At 49.0% G+C, this 20,096-nt stretch overlaps 1 protein-coding gene across 2 annotated transcripts in view; it reads left to right on the plus strand.

Annotated features, from left to right (window-relative positions):
* Positions 1–11,987: 11,987 nt before the first annotated feature.
* CLN6 (CLN6 transmembrane ER protein) overlaps positions 11,988–20,096 on the plus strand; it is a 22,163-nt gene continuing 14,054 nt past the window's right edge. For both annotated transcript variants that reach the window (XM_017851079.1, XM_017851078.1), the window contains exons 1-2: positions 11,988–12,235; positions 19,615–19,729. In XM_017851079.1, coding sequence (XP_017706568.1) covers positions 12,153–12,235; positions 19,615–19,729 — 198 coding nt within the window. In that variant the 5' untranslated portion in view covers positions 11,988–12,152. The remainder of the gene's footprint in view (positions 12,236–19,614; positions 19,730–20,096) is intronic.

A 20,096-nucleotide genomic window follows, 5' to 3' on the forward strand; every position in this document is an offset into this window, starting at 1 on the left:
GATCTCAGCTCACTGCAAGCTCCGCCTCCCGGGTTTACGCCATTCTCCTGTCTCAGCCTCCCGAGTAGCTGGGACTACAGGCGCCCGCCACCTCGCCCGGCTAGTTTTTGTATTTTTAGTAGAGACGGGGTTTCACCGTGTTAGCCAGGATGGTCTCGATCTCCTGACCTCATGATCCGCCCGTCTCGGCCTCCCAAAGTGCTGGGATTACAGGCTTGAGCCACCGCGCCCGGCCGATTTGCATTTCTCTAATGATCAGTAACGTTGAGCTTTTTTTCATATGTTTGTTGGCCACATGTATGTCTTCTTTTGAAAAGTGTCTGTTCATCTCCTTTGCCCACTTTTGGGGTTGTTTTTCTCTCGTAAATTTGTTTAAGTTCCTTATAGATGCTGGATATTAGAACTTTGTCAGATATATAGATTGCAAAAATTGTCTCCCATTCTGTAGGGTGTCTGCTTACTCTGTTGATAGTTTCTTTTGCTATACAGAAGCTCTTTAGTTTCATTAGATCCCATTTGTCAATTTTTGCTTTTGTTGCAATTGCTTTTGGCATCTTCATCATGAAATCTTTGCCTGTGCCTATATCCTGAATGGTATTGCCTAGGTTTTCTTCCAGGGTTTTTTATAGTTTTGGGTTTCACATTTAAGTCTTTAATCTATCTTGAGTTAATTTTTGTATATGGTGTAAGGAAGCAGTCAGTTTCAAGTTTCTGTATTTTGCTAGCCAGTTCTCCCAGCACCATTTATTAAGTAGGGAATCCCTTCTCCATTTTTTTTTTTTTTTTTTTTTTTTTTTGGTCAGGTTTTTAAAGATCAAATGGTTGTAGTTGTGAGGTCTTATTTCTGGGTTCTCTATTCTGTTCCATTGGTCTATGTGCTTTTGTACCAGTACCATGCTGTTTTGGTTACTGTAGCCCTGTAGTATAGTTTGAAGTCAGATAGCGTGATGCTTCCAGCTTTGTTCTTTTTTCTTAGGATTGCCTTGGCTATTTGAGCTATTTTTTTTTTTTTTTTTTTGGTTCCATATGGATTTTAAAATAGTTTTTACTAATTCTGTGAAGAATGTCAATGGTGGTTTAATGGGATATCATTGAATCCATAAATTGCTTTGGGCAATGTGGCAATTTTCACGATATTAATTTTTCTTATCTTTGAGCATGGAATGTTTTTCCATTTGTTTGTGTCATCTCTGATTTCTTTGAGCAGTGGTTTGTAATTCTCTTTGAAGAGGTCCTTCACTTCCCTTGTTAGCTGTATTCCTAGGTATTTTATTCTTTTTGTGGCAATTGTGAAAGGAAGTTAGTTCGTGATTTGGCTCCAGCTTGTCTGTTGTTGGTGTATAGAAGTGCTAGCGATTTTTGCACATTGATTTTGTATCCTGAGACTTTGCCGAAGTTGCTTATCAGCTTAAGAAGCTTTTGCAGCCCAGCTTTTATAAAGAATCCAAAGCCATTTGAATTGTTTCCCCAGTGCTTTTCTAAACACACACAAAAGGATTTCTAATGAAATGTTCAGTAGGCCGGACACTGTGGCTCACACCTGTAATCCCAGCACTTTGGGAGGCCAAGATGAGCAGATCACCTGAGGTCAGGAGTTCAAGACCAGCCTGGCCAATATGGTGAAACCCCATCTGCACTAAAAAGACAAAAAAATCAGCAGGGCATGGTGGCGGGTGCCTATAATCCCAGCTACTTGGAAGGCTGAGGCAGGAGAATCGCTTGAACCTGGGAGGTAGAGGTTGCAGTGAGCTGAGATTGTCCCACTGTGCCTCAGTCTGGGCAACAAGAGCAAAGACTCTGTCTCAAAAAAAAAAAAAAAAAAAATTATCATTCACCATTGTTAGCATATTGGTTTTAAATTTTATTAAAGACATAGTAAAGTTTGTCAAGTTGCATAAAAAATTTGCAGTGGAATAGGCCAGCTTGTGTAATTAATATCTACCATGTGTTCAGGCCTGTCTCATAAACACTGAGCATAGTTTTACTAACAAAGTATTATAAGGGTATCTATTTATAATAACTTTATTTATATGAGATTTTTATCACCTGTGTCAAGACCTTAATCAGTAACAAACTCCCAACTCAAACAGTGTTTTTATGAGGAAAGCACCATCTTATGCAGTGGTCAGTTTGCTCAGCTGTTTTCAGAACTGCCCTGGTTGAAAAACTGGATTGCCTTGTTTCATGCATGGTAGACTTGGTTCTCCAGGACACAGGAGCAGCATAGCAGTAACACCCAGGAGTCCACTCTGGCTTCTGCTGGGTTGCCTTGAACAGGTTAACTCCCATCTCCAAGTTTCTGTTTAATCATCTGTCATGGAGCAATGCCAATGCGCATGGAGCTGTCAGGGGAGCACAGTCAGGGTTGCAGGAAATATTGGTTTGGTGTATGCCTTATCCTGCTACAGCTTAACAAATGCCTATTCACTAATTGGGTAACTGAGAACTGCCTCTGGTTAATTGCACAGCTAGAGAAAGGGATCCTGCTTTGTCTGCTGGGTCCATTTAGAATTATAACTTGCCCATTGTTTGATGGGGGATCCTGTAGCCAAACAAATGAATAGTTAATTTAAAGTCAGACAACTGGGGCTTTTTGCTTTAGGTAGAAACCTAATTCCCAGACAATCCATATATTATGTATAGACTGCCTTGACCTGATTCTGTTCTCAGCACTCAGGCTAGGGCCCAACACAGGAAAATCCTGGAAGGGCAAGGGAGCATGAGAGATAAGGGCGGGGGTGGATGACCCAGTTTAAAGCTTTCCTCTCACATTGCAGTGATGAAAAGTCTCCAGGCCATGAGAGTTACATGCTCAACTTGATTCTCTCCATCAAGAGGATATTACTATGGTTACCTACTGCTATAAACCCAGAAGGGAATCTTTCCTGACTGCTACTACCAGGCAGAGTATCTGCAGTTTTTAAGATATACATATATCCTATTAAAGTTTATTAAATATTAGCTCACACAATCACAAGGTCCCACAATAGGCCATCTGCAAGCTGAGGGACAAGGAGAGCCACTCTGAGTCCCAAAACTGAAGAACTTGGAGTCCAGTGTTTGAGGGTGGGAAGGATCCAGCACAGGAGAAAGATGTAGGCTGGGAGGCTAGGTCAGTCTGGTCTTTTCACGTATTTCTGCCTGCTTTATATTCTAGCTGTATTGGCAGCTGATTAGATGATGCCCCCTAGATTAAAGGTGGGTCTGCCTTCCCCAGCCCACTGACTCAAATGTTAATCTCCTTTGGCAACACCCTCACAGACACACCCAGGATCAATACTTTGCATCCTTCAATCCAGTCAAGTTAACACTCAGTATTAACCATCACAAGATCATTTGACATGGTATAGCTACTTTGGAAAGCAGTGTGCAGTGTCCTATAAAGTTAAACATATCCTCACTATATGATCCAGCCATCCCATTTCTAGGTATTCACTCGAGATAAGTGAAACATGTGTTCACACAGAAACTTGTCAGTGATGTGCTCCTAGCAGCTTTATCATACTAGTCCCAAATTGGAAACAATTCAAATGCCCTTCAACTGGTGCATGGATTAGCAAACTGTGGTACATCCAAACAATAGAATTCTACTCAACAACAACAAAAACTGAGCTCCTGATACAGCACGAATGAATCTCAAAAGCATCACGCTAAGTGAAAGCATCCAGAGAAAGCTGCAAGACTCCAGGAATATGAAATTTAAGAAAAGGCAAAACTTTGATGACAGAAAGATCAGTGTCTGCCAGGAGCTTGAGGGTAGTAGAAGGACTAAGATTAGCCATCACAAGATTAAATATTATGGTTTAGGAGTCATGCAGCTGGAGGCTACAAGATTCTGACCCTCCCTAAAATGCTCCTAAGATCAGTGCTTGAGATATTTTGCAGACCCTGCTCTTGATGGATCAGCTGGCACCACCCAGATCAGTAAACTGGCTCATCTGATCTAGTGACCCCACCCAGGAACTGACTCAGCGCAAGAAGACAGCTCCGACTCCTTGTGATTTTATCCCTGACCAATCAGTACTCCTGGCTCACCGCACCCACCAAGTTATCACCAAATGCTCGGGGAGACTGATTTGAGTAATAATAAAACTCCGGTCTCCCACACAGCTGGCTCTACATGGCTGTCTTTCTCTATTGCAATTCCCCTGTCTTGATGAACCAGCTCTGTCTAGGCAGCCGGCAAGGTGAACCCCTTGGGCGGTTACACCATCTCATCCTCCTCAGTAGCTTGCACTACAGACGCAGGCCACCACACCTGGCTAATTTTTTTTGTATTTTTTGTAGAGACGGGTTTTTACCATGTTGCTCAGGCTGGTCTCAAACTCCTGAGCTCAAGTGATCTTCTCACCTCAGCCTCCCAAAGTGCTAGCATTATAGGCATGAGTCACTGTGCCTGGCCAGAATTATTGTTATTATTATTATTATTATTATTATTATATTGAGACAAGATCTCAATCTGTACCCCTGGCTGGGGTGCAGTGGCACAATCTTGGTTCACTGTGGCCTTGACCTCCTGGGCTCAAGTGATCTTCCCACCTCAGCCTCCCAAGTAGCTAGGACTACAGGCCTGTGCCACTACCCCCAGATAATTTTTGGGGTTTTTTTGTTGTTGTTTTGGGTTTTTTTTTTTTTTTTTTTTTGGTAGAGATGGGGTTTTTTCATGTTGCCCAGGCTGGTCTCGAACTCCTGGGCTCAAGCAATCTGCCTGACTCAGCCTCCCAAAGTGCTGGGACTACAAGCATGAGCCACTGCGACTAGTCAAGGAATTATTCTTTATCATGGCTGTGACAGTGGCTACATGAGAATATACATTTGCCAAACCTCATCAAATCATACTTAAAATGTTTTATTTTATGTAGATTATGCCTCAGTAAAGCCAATTTACTTTTAATGATGTGACTTGAGGTATTTATCTCTTAGTATAAAACCTGAGACTAGTCAAGTCTACCTGAATTTGTTCTTAGACTCATTTTCTTGGCAGGTCAGTGGGCTTCAGAAGAATTCCGGCCAGGCGTGGTGGCTCACACCTGTAATCCTAGCACTTTGGGAGGCCAAAGCGGGTGGATCACCTGAGGTCAGGAGTTCGAGATCAGCTTGGCCAATGTGGTGAAACCTTGTCTCTACTAAAAATACAAAATTTAGCAGGACGTGTTGGCATGTAATCCCAGCTACTCGGGAGGCTGAGGCAGGAGAATTGCTTGAACTCGGGGAACAGAGGGTGCAGTGAGCCGAGATCACACCATTACACTCCAGCCTGGGCAACAAGAGGGAAACTCATTCTCAAAGAGCGAGACTCGTTCTCACTTAGCTTCTAGGTGAGGCTTCTAAAACCAGAACTTTATATGGTGTTTCCTGCTTCAAGAGTCCATAGAATCAAAGCCAAGAAAGAAATTCAGGGCCATTCCTATGATCTGAAGAGGGGCACACTGAACCACCTGGTGGGGCTGGAGGGGACCCAGGAAGTCCTCTAGACACCCTCCATGTTGGTGCTGAACTTTTAATCTTACCACTTCCTCTGGATTAAAAATTGCCTTTCCAGAGCATCCCATGTTTCTTGCCATCAGAACAATAATAGTTATCAGGCTTCTACCACTTTATTTGAGCCTCCCAATAACCTTGGAGGATGCTGCTGTGATCATGCTCATTTTATAGATAAAGAAACCAAGGCTCAGAGAATCTGGTTGGAGTTTCCAGGATTACATAGCCCTGAATTAACCTAGATGGGACCATATTATTATTATTTTTATTTTAGAGACCAGGTCTTGTTCTGTTGCCCAGGCTGGAGTGCAGTGGCATGCATCATAGTTCACTGTTACCTCATATTCCTGGCCTCCAGTGATCCTCCCATCTCAGCTTCCTGAGTTGCTGGTACTACAGCTGTGTGCCACCACATCCAGCTAATATTTTAATTTTTTTGCAGAGACGAGGTCTCACTATGTTGCTCAGGCTGGTCTTGAACTCCTGGCCTCAAGCAACCCTCCCACCTTGGCCTTCCAAAGTGCTGAGCTTACAGGCATGAGCCTCCATGTCCTGCCAAAATTCTCTAAAGACTAACAGCTGTGGGTCTCCTGTAGCACCCTAATAAGTGATTAAATTCCAAAGTTTGACTATATAGAGTTCAGGTTGACAATTCTGAAACAATTTCAAAGCAGATATTACCCGTGGTTCACCGTGGCTGTGGAAAGACCTCCCTCCAGCCTCCATGGCCTGTCTGTTCAGGCAGTTGTGTGGTGGTTTTTGGAGAATGCAGGTCCCAGAGGCAGGCTGCCCAGGTCCACCTGTGACTACACCACGGACAGGCTGTGTGGTTTGGGGCAGATGACTCAGCTTCTCTGTACCTGAGTTAACTCATCTATAAGCAGGAGCCAAGATTAGCTCTATCCCTTAGGGCTACTGTGAGGATTAAATGAGATAATACACATTAAGCACTGAGATCAGGGTTTAGCATGCAGGAATTGTACAATACATGTCTATTGGTTTTGCTTGTTTGTCTTTATTTTTTGTTTGTTTGTTTTAGACAGAATCTCACTCTGTCACCCAGGCTGGTGTGCAGTGGTGCAATCTTGGCTCATTGCAACTTCCGTCTCCTGGGTTCAAGCAATTCTCCTGCCTCAGCCTCCCAAGTATCTGGGATTACAAGCACCTGCCACCAAGCCCAGCTAATTTTTGTATTTTCAGTAGAGACCAAGTTTCACCATGTTGGCCAGGCTGGTCTCAAACTCCTGACCTCAAATGATCTGCCCACCTCAGCCTCTCAAAGTGCTGGGATTACAGGTGTGAGCCACCACGCCCGGCCTTTGTCAACTGTTAAGAGTGAAAGAAATGGTAAGGAAAAAGGGAGGACAGTGGAGGGCCCTGGGAGCCTCTCAGCTTCTCCCAGCTCTCAGCAGCAGATGGGAGGGGAAGGGGCTAACAGAGAGCAATTCAGCTCTGGGCTGTCGTGGGGACAGCAGGCTTCTGGGCAGGGTCTGAATTTATAGCCACATGTATAAGGCAGTGATCTCTTCCATTAAGGGGTGGAAATAGAACACAGAATCTCCTATATTAGGGCTTTTGTTCAAATGTGCAAACTCAGGGCCGTGAACTGTACACTTCTCCTTCCCTTGGCTGTCTGGTTAGAGAGGGAGCAGCCATATCGGTACACCGCCTGGCTCAGGGTGGGCATTGGCTCAAGCCATCCAATCAGAATCCCTCCGCGGGAATTTTGAATTGGGCCCAGAAGAGGCCAGCAGCATTCTGCTTATCTCTTGGATGGAAGAAAGATAAACTTGGGAGCTGCTGACTGAGGCCATCGGCTGCTGTATTTCCTGGGAAGCCAGGAAAACCAGTCTGCAGGGAGAGAGAAGGATGACATGGAAACAGCGTTGCCGGTGGCGACTTCTTGGGCTCCCACAGTCCCAGCACCATTCTTAGTTCCTGAGGCCCAACTGCATCCTTATGCTTAGATTCCCTAAGACACCCCTGAATCCTTGTAATAGAAATCCCCTTTTGTCATCAACCTGTCCCCCGTTGTTTCTAGTAATCACAACCACAAGAATCTGAATTAAAGCAACCTGGGGCAAATACCTTCTTCTGTCTCCCCACAGTGTGACTTTTGGTCACCCTCCCAGCTTCTTCAGCCGGATGGGGAGTGTCCTGCAGGCAATACCAGTTGACACAGAAAGACAGTCTCCATCTCCTCCCAGTGCCCCAGTCCCCTGCTGTCTGTTCTTGTGCAGCCTTCTCACTGTGCAGTCTTGTCGCCCACACATAGAGATCCCTAGTCAAGCCCCTCCTGGCTGCGTCTCTCCAAAGTAACCGAGCCTTCCTAGTCCCACTTCCTCTATCTGCCTTCTGGAGTCCTAGCCTCGGGATTCAGGAGTCTGTGTGTCATGTCTCTCAGATGGTAGTTGCAGTCTAGCAGGGGCCGTCAAAGCCTTCTGGTGGCAGGGCAGTGTGGGAAGATGTTTTGAGGAAAGACAGATTTTCAAAAGCTCTTAAGAGACTGGATAGAAAGGGTACTGGATTAGGAGTGGAGACTGGATTCTGGCCTGGCTTCTAACTCGCTGTGTGGCTTTACACTTCATTTTCTTCAGCTGCAGAATGATGGAATTAGGCAAGATCAAAGCTTTCCAGGGAGCCCTTTGGAGGTGCCTTGGCCATGGCCTTGGAACCATAAGGGGAGAAGAGATGGCACCTGGGGCCCTGCTTCTCTTCATTCAGGGCATCCCCCCTTGTAGGTGTTTCATACATTAAGCATCCTGGAAAGATCTTTGTCTTACCCCAGTTTTCTGAAGAAGCAGAGCAGGGCAGCATGTATGCTAACACTGTATGGGGGAGTGCGCTGGCTGGGAAGGGGAAGTGAGGACAAGGGGGAGTGAGAGAGGAGGAGAGAGGGCACACAGGAGAATGCGCTGCGGAGCTGGCCACCACTCCCGTCCGGATGGATGCTAGACCTTACAGGACCTTCTTTATTATTTATTTATTTACTTATTTTGAGATGGAGTCTTGCTCTGTTGCCTAGGTTGGAGTGCAGTGGCATGATCTTGGCTCACTGCAACCTCTGCCTTTTGGGTTCATGCAATTTCTCCTGCCTCAGCCTCCCAAGTAGCTAGGATTACAGGCGCACGCCACGACACCTGGCGTGTCTTGAACTCCTGACCTCATGTGGTTCACCCGCCTCGGCCTCCCAGCGTGCTAGGATTAAGGTGTGAGCCACTGTGCACGGCCCAGGACCTTATTTAAAGTGGCTGTGTGAACTTGGAACTTAGGCCAGTCTGTCCAGAAAAATGAAGAGAGAAAAATTTATTTGCTAATCCCTGTCTCTTGCTAGTCAAAGTTCACTCCATGGAGTGTCCAACACTCCTGCACTTCTGAGGTCAAGGGTGTGGGGCCAAGGGGAGAGGAGGTGCAGTTGAATTCTGCCTGGGTGAAGTCAATTGTCACAACAGCTGGACAAAACAAGTGGCAAGGAGCTGGAAGACTGGTATGTCTAACGCATCTTAGGCGGTACATTTAAAAGTATCTGATACAGGCCTGGTGCAGTGGCTCACACCTGTAATCCCAGCACTTTGGGAGACCAAGGTGGGCAGATCACGAGGTCAGTAGATAGAGACCAGCCTGGCTAACATGGTGAAACCCCGTCTCTACTAAAATAGAAAATTAGCCAGGCGTGGTGGTGCACGCCTGTAGACCCAGCTACTCGGAAGGCTGAGGCAGGAGAACCACTTGAACCAGGGAGGCAGAGGTTCCAGTAAGCAACGAACGTGCCATTGCACTCCAGCATGGGTGACANTAAAAGTATCTGATACAGGCCTGGTGCAGTGGCTCACACCTGTAATCCCAGCACTTTGGGAGACCAAGGTGGGCAGATCACGAGGTCAGTAGATAGAGACCAGCCTGGCTAACATGGTGAAACCCCGTCTCTACTAAAAATAGAAAAATTAGCCAGGCGTGGTGGTGCACGCCTGTAGACCCAGCTACTCGGAAGGCTGAGGCAGGAGAATCACTTGAACCTGGGAGGCAGAGGTTGCAGTAAGCCACGATCGTGCCATTGCACTCCAGCCTGGGTGACAGAGCGAGACTCTGTCTCAAAAAAAAAAAAAAAAAAAAAAAGGATCGGATAGAGCTATGATTGAAAAGTAGCAGGAATCTCTACTAAAAGAAAAGTCAAAACCACCAAGATGCATAATACCAAAGGACCTTCTCAGCTGAAAGATTTCTTGATGCTGGTCACTGAAATTGCAGCTCAGAGAGCTTAGACTAGACTCCCTTCTGATGTGCAGGGCCCATGTTCTCAGATAATCACAAACAAGATCCTGAAAATGTGTACCCCTCAGTTTACCTCTATTCTCCTCACCCAAGTTTTCATGCAACTTAAAGAGCTAATGAAGATGGTGTTTTTAAAGTGTCCTGGTGAGATGGGAAAGGGAGGGGGCTGATAATCCCACTGGACAGGGAGAATTCTCATCTTGTTCATTCAGAAAGGCCCGGCCCCTGCCAGGTTGGACTCCCCTCCACTCAAGGGGCAGCAGCAGACTCCAGAAAGAAGGCAGATGTGTTTGTATTTAAGGGATTGGAGGATTAAATGAGCTAGAAAGGCTCCCTCCACACAGCCTCATCCTCTGATGGCTGGAAGCCCACCTCTGAGTGTTATTAAATCGATGATGACATCATGGGCACTGCATGCCCCTCCCTCTGGAGCCCAGCAGGCTTGCAAAGCCTACAGAGGATAAGAAATTGGGGTCAGAGCGGAAAGCCTCAATCCTTCTTTGGTGTATACCGAGATAGATGTGTAGATCAGATTCACCAGAATTAAGTCTGGGGCCTGGTCTGAGTGCTGTCCTTGGCTGACCCTTGGGTACACTACTTCAGCTCAGGGCCTGGGTTTTTCTCTGCTGCAAAACAGAGACATCACCTGCTCTCCTTATGACCTGGTGTGGATCAAATGAAACAAAGAAAGCTTTAAAGCAAATGTGTTCTTCAGAGGGCTGGGGTGGGAATTAAGGTGTGGCCTGTGGGCTGCTAGAGCCCAGGATGGGGCTGATGGAAAATGACTCCCAGGCAGGCAGCCCTAGCCTCCCACAGCCAAGAAAGGACATGCAGGTTCTGACCAAAGGGGAAAGAAATAAACCCAATAAAAATCTCCCAAGAAGAAAGACAGGAAAGAAAATAGAATAGAAATAGGCATAACTCAGACCCCTCACGGTCTGGGAAGCAGACCAAAGATACTGGCCAGGGGAAGGGCACATTGCATTTGCATCTGAGGCACATCCCTTCCATGAGGCATATCGCTTCTGCAGCGACTTGAGGCTGGGTAAGAGGAGGCAGGACTGCAGACCTGCATATGTAGCGTGTGCCTGGTATAGCACGGGGATGGTGGGGGAGAATGGAGGGTAGTTGCAGTTGTTCTAGTGAGGGGGCTGGACTGCTGACAGAGACCATGGAAGGAGAGAGTTTGTGACGTTGAGAGTGGTGTGGAAGGTAACCTTTCTGTGGAGGGAAACCTTAGGTCCCGAGAGGGGCTACTGTTAATAACTAGTCCACCAGTGCCGGGCTCTCTGCTAAGGGTTTAATTTAGTCATCACAACCCCAGTGTAGTAGATGCAATAGGCATCTTCTTGTTACAGATGAGTAAACTGAAGCTGAGAGGGGTTGAGCCATTTGCCCGCGTCACAGCTAGTTCAAAGTGGTACCACTAATGAAGTCCTGGCAATCTGCCCTGCAGGCGGTTCTCAGGTTTGACCCTTGGTTCTGTTTTTCATTTGAGGACGCTGTCCCCTTAGGTTCTGTCTGTCATGTATGTTCCGGTGACTCACGAGAGCCTCACCGCTGGGTTAGTTCCCAGGTTTCGCCTCAGCTTCAGACCACCGGTCCAACAGCCTTCCTGACCCATCTCAAGCTTAATGCGTTTAAGGATGAATCTTTATTTACACGAAATCTGCTCCAGCCCACTTCCCGGGGTGTGCCTCCACTATCCACCCAGGGGCAGAATCCGGCCACTGCCTGAACTCTTCTCTCCTCACCCGCCACATCCAGGGACCCAGTCACCGTACCTCCCACACGACTCTAGATGTCACAAACTCGCTCTTTCCCACTATCACCGCCAGCAACCCAGGCCCCTCACTAGAACATCTGCAACCCACGTGCTGCAGCACGCGGGTGCCACACGTGCAGGTCTCCTGTCCTGCCTCCTCTCCTCCACCCGCAAGAACAAGGGAAATCCCACATCACCCTCTGCCCCCGGGTGCATGAGAGTCAGCTTAGTCTATCTCCAGGTCCCTACCCCGCCCCAGCCCAACACCCAGGCCTCAGTCACCCTAGGCAGAGATTCCCGTACCCAGGCAGGCAAAGGACCCCAACACATCCCAGCCCGCTGGTGGTCAAGCGCGCAGCCCGGACAGGCCATAAGCCACCGCCCCACGAGGACGCCACACTCGCCGCGCCCGGCCCTCCCCTCGCGGAGACCTGCCCCGCCTCCCTGCCCCTCCGCCCCGCCGGGCCCGCAGCCCGCCCCGTTCATTCCCGGGAGCCGTGCTCTCTCGCCTGCCCCGCCCCAGACCGCCCGGACCAGCCCCGCGCTGGGAATTTGCGGCGGCATCTGCCGTGCCAGCCGAGCTGAACCGGTCTCTTCCTCGGAAAGGCAGGGCCGAGAGGCCCGCGGGACAGTCATGGAGGCGGCGCGGAGGCGGCAGCACCCGGGAGCGGCGGGAGGCCCGGGCGCGCAGCTGGGCGCCTCCTTCCTGCAGGCCAGGTGGGCGCGCGCCGCGGGGAGCTGGCGGCCTAGGCACCTGTGCACTGGGGGTTCGGGCCCGGCCACGTGACGCTACTAGGGCTGCCTGGCCGGTACCTCGTGTGCGGCGCGGGCCGGGGCGGAGCCTAGCGCGGGGGGCTTGGAAGCGCGCTACCCTGGCGGCTGCGCTTCCGCGTTTCCTTCTTCCCCTGGGGAGCCCGGGGACCAGCGAGGCTCTGCCTCCCCGCTTCGCAGTTGTTCGGGTTGGAGGAGTCCCCGCCCGGAGTTTGGGGTTTTCCGCCCCTCCCGCGCTCCCCTGCGACCCGGGCCGGCGCCGGGACAGCCGCGGCGCTGGGAGAGCTCTCCAGGGGGATGGGGACACACACACTTAGTCACTCGGGCCCCCAAGTCATCCGCAAGTTCCGGGCACCACCTTCGCGTTGTCTGGGTCCTTCCAGCCCTGAGTAGGACTTGATTCTGCAGTTAATCAGGAGGCTCTCTGCTTGACCTGGGGCACCCAAGAATGTGCGAATGTAATGGAAGAGACAGCGGAGAAGGGCGGAAGCTCCCGTCCAGAGAATGAATGAGGGTCCCTTCTCAGTTTTTGGTTTATCTGGTTGGGACGAGCAGAGCTCCATTCTACCTTCGTCCCGTTTTACTTACCAGAAACATTCACTGCATTCAGCAGGCATTCTTTAAGCGCCTGTGGTGTGCCCAGCTCTGTGCCAGGCAGTAAGGGGGTGGGCAGGGTGAAGGTGGGAGAGGCTTGCCGTCCAGTAGGGACGAGGAGAGACAGAGCCCACGTGGGAGTGAGAGGTCATCTTGGAGGGCTTCATGGAGGAAGTGGCACTGAGCTGAGTCTCAGAGGACTCTGTAGGGGACCTAGGGAAGACAGGCTGTTCCAGCCAGGGAAACAGTAGGGAAAGGCAAGGAGTTTAGTGGTGTTGGAGCTTTCCGGCTGTAAAAGAAAGTGACAGGAGGATGCAGACTGATTGTGAAGGGTCTTTAATTGCAGCAAATCTAGGACTTGAGTGAGGGCCTAGAGTGCAAAACTTAGGGGTAGGCGCACAGCCGTGACAGTGAGTGCCGCCTCAAATGTTGGGCCCTGGGGGCCTCGCTTGTCTCACCCTAGTTCCTGTCCTAGGTGACAGGTTAAGGAAATAGTTTTTAGTCACTGGGGAGTCGTGGGAAGTTTCTGAGCACTGGCAATGCGCAAAGTTCTTGTTAGGAAGTTTTTGGTACGACCAGGATGAAGGGAGAAATCTGAGGGCTTGGGCTCCTTTCTGCTGCTGAGGACATGGGGGCTGAGCAGCTGTGGACTGTGTCCGTTTTCACTTAGAAACAATGTACTGACCATAGACCGCGTACTGTAGCTCACCTGTCTCCCTCGGCCTGTGAATTAAGTATTATTTTACTGATGAGGAAACAGGCTCAGATGGTCTGAGGAGCCTGACTGGCTGAGTCCCCAGGCTGTCTGCCCCGCACCGTGTCCAGTGGTTTCATCCCTGCTGTGGCCTCCACCCAACCCATTTGCCAGCTCCCCTCTTCCGGGGAGCCTCTTCTGCTTGTGGAATGTCTCTGTTCTGAACCCTCGCCAAGTTGGGGGTCACTGACTGCCCTGAACTGTGACAGCCCAGTGGGAACAGCCTGTGGGTCTCAGATACGGTCACCACTTTATCTCCTGTGTGGGGCTCCCATGTTTAGCATCTTGCTCAGTCTTGACAATGAGCTGCCAGATGTCACTTCCAATGTACAGATGGGGAAATGGAGGCCCAGAGAGGTTACGTCATTTGCTGGCAAGAACCAGGGCCTAAACCCAGGGTTTCTGACATATGGGCTCTGCTCTTACGACTCCACTTTGGCTGCTAAGGAGTGATGTCCCTCTTCTCCTGTGTGAGCTCCCCACTAACCAGGGTGTTCCCAAGGGGGTGGTGTGAGGCGTGAACTCTCTGTCTCCCAGGGTGTCTCTGCCCCCCACAGCGTGGCCTCAGCCCATTCCCAGTATAATTGCTGCTCGAGACAGTAGGCAGAATCATCCTGTCCAATTCCTAGGATGCTTGGATTTTCTCTGCTGCATCTGTGCTTTGCTCACTGCCTCTTAAGGTAACCCATTCCAGCTTCCACCTGCTTTGTTGCCAGTTTTTGTATTATAATGAAAGTATTATAATTAGGCCGGGTGCCATGGCCTGTAATCCCCGCACTTTGGGAGGCCAAAGTGGGTGGATCACTTGAGTCCAGGGGTTCAAGACCAGCCTGGCCAACATGGAGAATCCCCGTCCATACTAAAATATACAAAAATTATCCAGGTGTGGTGGCCCGTGCCTGTAATCCCAGCTACTTAGGAGGCTGAGGCACCAGGATCCCTTGAGCCTGGGAGGCGGAGGTTGTAGTGAGCCGAGATCGCGCCACTGCGCTCCAGCCTGGACAACAGTGAGACTCTGTCTCAAAAAAAAGAAAAAAATATTATAATTAATGCCCATGATAAATCCAATAACAAAATCTTCAAGTTTTAAAAAGCAGCAATCCCTGTCCCACCCTTCCCTGGCACCAGACAATCAGCTTAGCTTTACCAGAGTCAAATTCGTATTTTCAAATAATAGGCTTGTAACAATAGCAAACACTATGTAGCACTTTCTGTGAATCAGGCCCTGCTCTTAAGTTTTTGCTTAATTAATTAAAAAAATTATTTAATTTGCTTAATTAATTAATTATTAATTAAACCACGACCCTTGACACAGGATCTACTGGCCAGGCGCTGTGGCTCATGCCTGTAGTCCCCGCACTTTGGGAGGCCGAGGTGGGAGGATCACGAGGTCAGGAGTTCAAGACCAGCCTGACCAACATGGAGAAACCCTGTCTCTACCAAAAATACAAAAATTAGCCAGGCATGGTGGCGTGCGCTTGTAGTCCCAGCTGCTCGGGAGGCTGAGGCAGGAGAATTACTTGAACCCAGGAGGTGGAGGTTGCGGTGAGCCGAGATCGCACCACTCCAGCCTGGGCAACAAGAGCGAGACTCTGTCTCAAACAAAAAAAAAAAAAAAAAAGGGAGATATAGGATCTACTATTATCTCCATTTTACAAATGAGGACATCGAGGCCCAAGAAGTTAAGTGACTTGCTGAAGATCTGGTTAGAAGCAGAGCTGGGATATGAACCCAAATAGACTCCAAAGTCCACACTCTTTTTTTTTTTTTTTTTGAGATGGAACCTCGCACTGTCACCCAGGTTGGAGTGCAGTGGTGTGATCTCGGGTCACTGCAACCTCTGCCTCCCAGGTTCAAGCGATTCTCTTGCCTCAGCGTCCCGAGTAGCTGGGATTACAGGCGCCTGCCACCACGCCCAGCTAATTTTTTGTATTTTTGGTAGAGATGGCATTTCACCATGTTGGCCAGGCTGGTCTCAAACTTTTGACCTTGTGATTCGCCCACCTCAGCCTCCCAACATGCTGGGATTACAGGCATGAGCCACCGTGCCCGGCCAAGTCCACACTCTTAAACTACACTCAACGGCTATTTCTTGGTTTATTTTATTTTATTTTATTATTTTTTTGAGACAGAGTTTCACTCTTGTCCCCCAGGCTAGAGTGCAGTGGTGCGACCTCGGCTCAGTGCAACCTCCACCTCCTGAGTTCAAGCAATTCTGCCTCAGCCTCCTGAGTAGCTGGGATTACAGGTGCCCGCCACCACGCCCAGCTAATTTTTGTATTTTTACTAGAGATGAGGTTTCACCACGTTGGCCAGGCTGGTCTCTAACTCCTGACCTCGGGTGATCCACCCGCCTTGACCTCCCAAAGTACTGGGATTACAGGCATGAACCACTGTGCCCAGCCTTTGATTCCTTTTAGAAAAAATGAAAAATTTTAAAAATTAGCCGTGTGTGGCAGCACATGCCTTTCTGTGGCCCTAACTACTCAGGAGGCTGAGATGGGAGGATTGCTTGAGCCTGGGAGGTCAAGGCTGCAATGAGCCATGACTGTGCCACTGCACTCCAGCCTGGGCAGCAGAGCAAGACCTTGTCTCAAAAAATAAAAAATAAAAAGAGGATATTAGTCCCTTACCCTTAACTTTAGCTTTCGTCACCCTTTCCTACAATTTCTGTCCTCTGTTTTCATGTTATCAAAGTAGACTATAATTATCTGCTGCTTTAAAACCATAATTATCTTCCATGTTTTATCTGTGGATTGACTCTGAACATTGAAAATTAATATATAATGTGTATGTTATTTAAGCCATGTATTTAATAAATACTGTTCTAACAGAGCCAAAGAATGTTTAACAGTTAAATTTGCTTTTTTTTTTTTTTTTATTAAAGGGGGTCTCGCTCTGTCACCCAGGCTGGAGTGCAGTGGCGCGATTTCAGCTCACTGCAAGCTCTGCCTCCCGGGTTCGCGCCGTTCTCCTGCCTCAGCCTCCCGAGTAGCTGGGACTACAGGCGCCCACCACTGCGCCTGGCTAATTTTTTGAAGTTTTAGTAGAGACAGGGTTTCACCGTGTTAGCCACGATGGTCTTGATCTCCTGACCTCGTGATCCGCCCGTCTCGGCCTCCCAAAGTGCTGGGATTACAGGCATGAGCCACTGCGCCCAGTTTAATCTTAATTTGCAAGCTGGTTGCTGAGTATCCACTCTGTGCGCCTGCTTTTTTTTTTTTTTTTTTTTTTTTTTTTTTTTTGTTGGTGATAAACTGTTACTCTGTCACCCAGGCTAAAGTTCAGTGGTGCTGTCATAGCTCACTGCAGCCTCGACCTTCCAGGCTTAAGTGATCATCCCGTCTCAGCCTCCTAAGTAGCTGGAACTACAGATGTGTGCCACCATACCCAGTTAATTTTTAATTTTTTTTTTTTTTAGATTTTATTTATTTTTTTGAGATAGTTTCACTTTTTTTGCCCAGGCTGGAGTGCAATGGTGCGATCTCGGCTCACTGCAACCTCCGCCTCCCAGGTTTAAGCGATTCTCCTGCCTCAGCCTCCCAAGTAGCTGGGATTACAGGCACGCACCACCATGCCTGGCTAATTTAGTATTTTTATATAGAGACAGGGTTTCACTATGTTGGCCAGGCTGGTCTCGAACTCCTGACCTCAGGTGATCTGCCCACCTCAGCTTCCCAGAGTGCTGGGATTACAGGCGTGAGCCACTGGGCCCAGCCCCCGCTCTTTTTTTTTTTTTTTTTTCCCTGTCCTACTAAGTTAGGCTGGACTAATGGCAGGGATTCTCATTGGCCGAGGTGCTTCCTGAGGTGGAGGAGAAGTAGTCACCGAGCNTGGGATTACAGGCACGCACCACCATGCCTGGCTAATTTAGTATTTTATATAGAGACAGGGTTTCACTATGTTGGCCAGGCTGGTCTCGAACTCCTGACCTCAGGTGATCTGCCCACCTCAGCTTCCCAGAGTGCTGGGATTACAGGCGTGAGCCACTGGGCCCAGCCCCGCTCTTTTTTTTTTTTTTTTTTCCCTGTCCTACTAAGTTAGGCTGGACTAATGGCAGGGATTCTCATTGGCCGAGGTGCTTCCTGAGGTGGAGGAGAAGTAGTCACCGAGCCTCTAGTGTGTGCTAGGTACACATAACTTCCAGATACACACATCTAAGTGTTCATGCTTTCAAAATCCCTTTATTCCTCTTACCGAACATCCTACTTTTTGCCCAGTTTGGAGGAATCAGAGCAAGAAACTGAAAGCTGTTATCTCTTTCACCACCTAAGTTCTCTGGGCCTGGAGGTTATCACTGTCTGCTTTTTGAGGCCTTACCCTGATGGCCACTGAAGAAGGAGCTGGGTGGGGCCTCTGTTGGTCACTCGTCTCAGACCACTGAGCAGTCCTCACTGTTACTGGCTATCTGTCCAATCTGAAGATCCAACCGCCCCTCCCTTCTCTTTCTCTGGCTCCAGTAAGCCAGGCATCTCCGCTCCATGCAGAACCTTCTTCACTTCTACCTCCAGGCCTTTACCCTGCTCTCCTGCTTTTCTGCCTAGTTAGATTCATCCATCCCTGCTTTGAGGCTCCCTTCTCTCATGCAAGCTTTGTGTATTGCCCTAGGCCACGCTGATCCCTTTCTAACTTGATCTCCTGATAAGCCTAGTAATCAAAAACAGAATAGCAAGCTGTTGGCCGGGCATGGTGGCTCACAGCCGTAATCCCAGCACTATGGATGGCTGATATGGGTTCATTACTTGAGCCCAGGAATTTGAGACCAGCCTGGGCAACATAGTGAGACCTCACCTCTACCAAAAAAAAAAAATTAGCCGATCATGATGGCATGCACCTGTTGTCCCTGGAGGCGTGCAAGTAATTGCAGAGACTCTGTAAAGAGGATTTGGAGTCTGCTAGGGAGGTGGGTGAGTTGGGAGAGCCTTAAAGGTCACCCCTGTTCTCGAGGGTCTAGATGGGAGAGTACAATTCCAGCCCCATCATGCCAGACTGAGTTGGCGTTGAAGCGCTCCCTGCAGTGCGCTGGTGGGGCTTTGGGAAAAGCTTCATCAGGGAGGGCTTCCCAGAGGAGGCAGCACTGGTCCTGCAACTTCAGTGCATCTGCGAACAGCAGATGACCAACTGTTTATTGAGAGGGACAGGCCTCCAAAGATATGTGGTGAGGCGGTACTCCACTTCCTGTGTCTCTCACATCACCTCGCTTCTGCTGGCTCCTCAGGTTCCACTGTGGCCTGCTGAGAAGAGAAGCACCAGCAGCCCAACCTGACCTCATAGTGCTGGAATCAAGGGAGCAGGAGGCCCTGCCCGTTTCAGTCTCTAAGGCCCATTTCATTGGAGGGCTCTGATTGGCCCAGCTCTGGTCACACACCCATCCCATAGACCCATCATGGTGGACTCAACTATGGGATGGAGGTTAAAAGTATAAGCTCAGGAGCTCTATCATTTGGGTTCAAATCCTTAGCTGTGTGACCTTGAGCAAGTTATTGAGCCTCTTGGGCCTCAGGTTTTTCATTTGTAAAATGGGGGTAATATTTCAGCCTTGAAAGGTTTCTGTGAGGATTAAATGAGATAATACATGTAAACAGTTAACAGTAGTGCCTGGAATACAGTAAGTGCTCAACTGAGGTCAGCTGCCATCATCCATCATCATGTTTCATGCTTTTCAACCATGACTGCATCCTTTGCCTTACTTGATTTCCTCCATCATTCAGTAGGGGAGAAACCCCAGCAGTTATACCTGTTCAGCTGTTTCCTTCCCGAATCACAGGGAAGCTAAGGTCGAGGCAGCTGAAGTCCACCTTCCCCTGGACCGCAGGGCCAGACCCCAGTATTTCCAGCAAAACCCTATCCCTAGAACTCAACTGTGTGTGTCTCCTCCTGTCCTCAAGTCCCCAGACCTCTTTGTGGCTGATCTCAGGGGAAGATTTTGGTGGAGGAGGAGAGAAGAGCTGACCTCTCTCGTCTGGTTCCTTCCCAGGCATGGCTCTGTCAGCGCTGATGAGGCTGCCCGCACAGCTCCCTTCCACCTCGACCTCTGGTTCTACTTCACGCTGCAGAACTGGGTTCTGGACTTTGGGCGCCCCATTGCCATGGTGAGTGTGAAATGGTGCACAGGGCCCCGACCAGCACTGAGGACACTTGTTGTGACTTGAATTTGCTGAGTGACCTTAGACAAGTCACTTCTCCTTTATCTCCCAGTAAACTGAGAGAATAGGCCTGGATGCCTTCATATCCTTAGCTCTATGACTTGGCCCGTCAGGCAACCGCCAGCAAGTTGGGGGCCTGAAGAGTCATACTGTGCCCCGATTCTTATGGAGGAACTGGTGGTCCTGAACAGTCATACTGTAATACTGTAACCCCCTCTGGCCTGTGTCTGGAAGCAGGTGAACCAGGTTGAACCAAATCACCAAGACAGACAAAGGAGTATGGGAAAGGAAGTAGAGCACCCCCCCATCCGCC

This window comes from Rhinopithecus bieti, unplaced genomic scaffold (assembly GCF_001698545.2).
Source record: "Rhinopithecus bieti isolate Rb0 unplaced genomic scaffold, ASM169854v2 scaffold_31548, whole genome shotgun sequence".
In the NCBI taxonomy this organism is placed as follows: domain Eukaryota; kingdom Metazoa; phylum Chordata; class Mammalia; order Primates; family Cercopithecidae; genus Rhinopithecus; species Rhinopithecus bieti.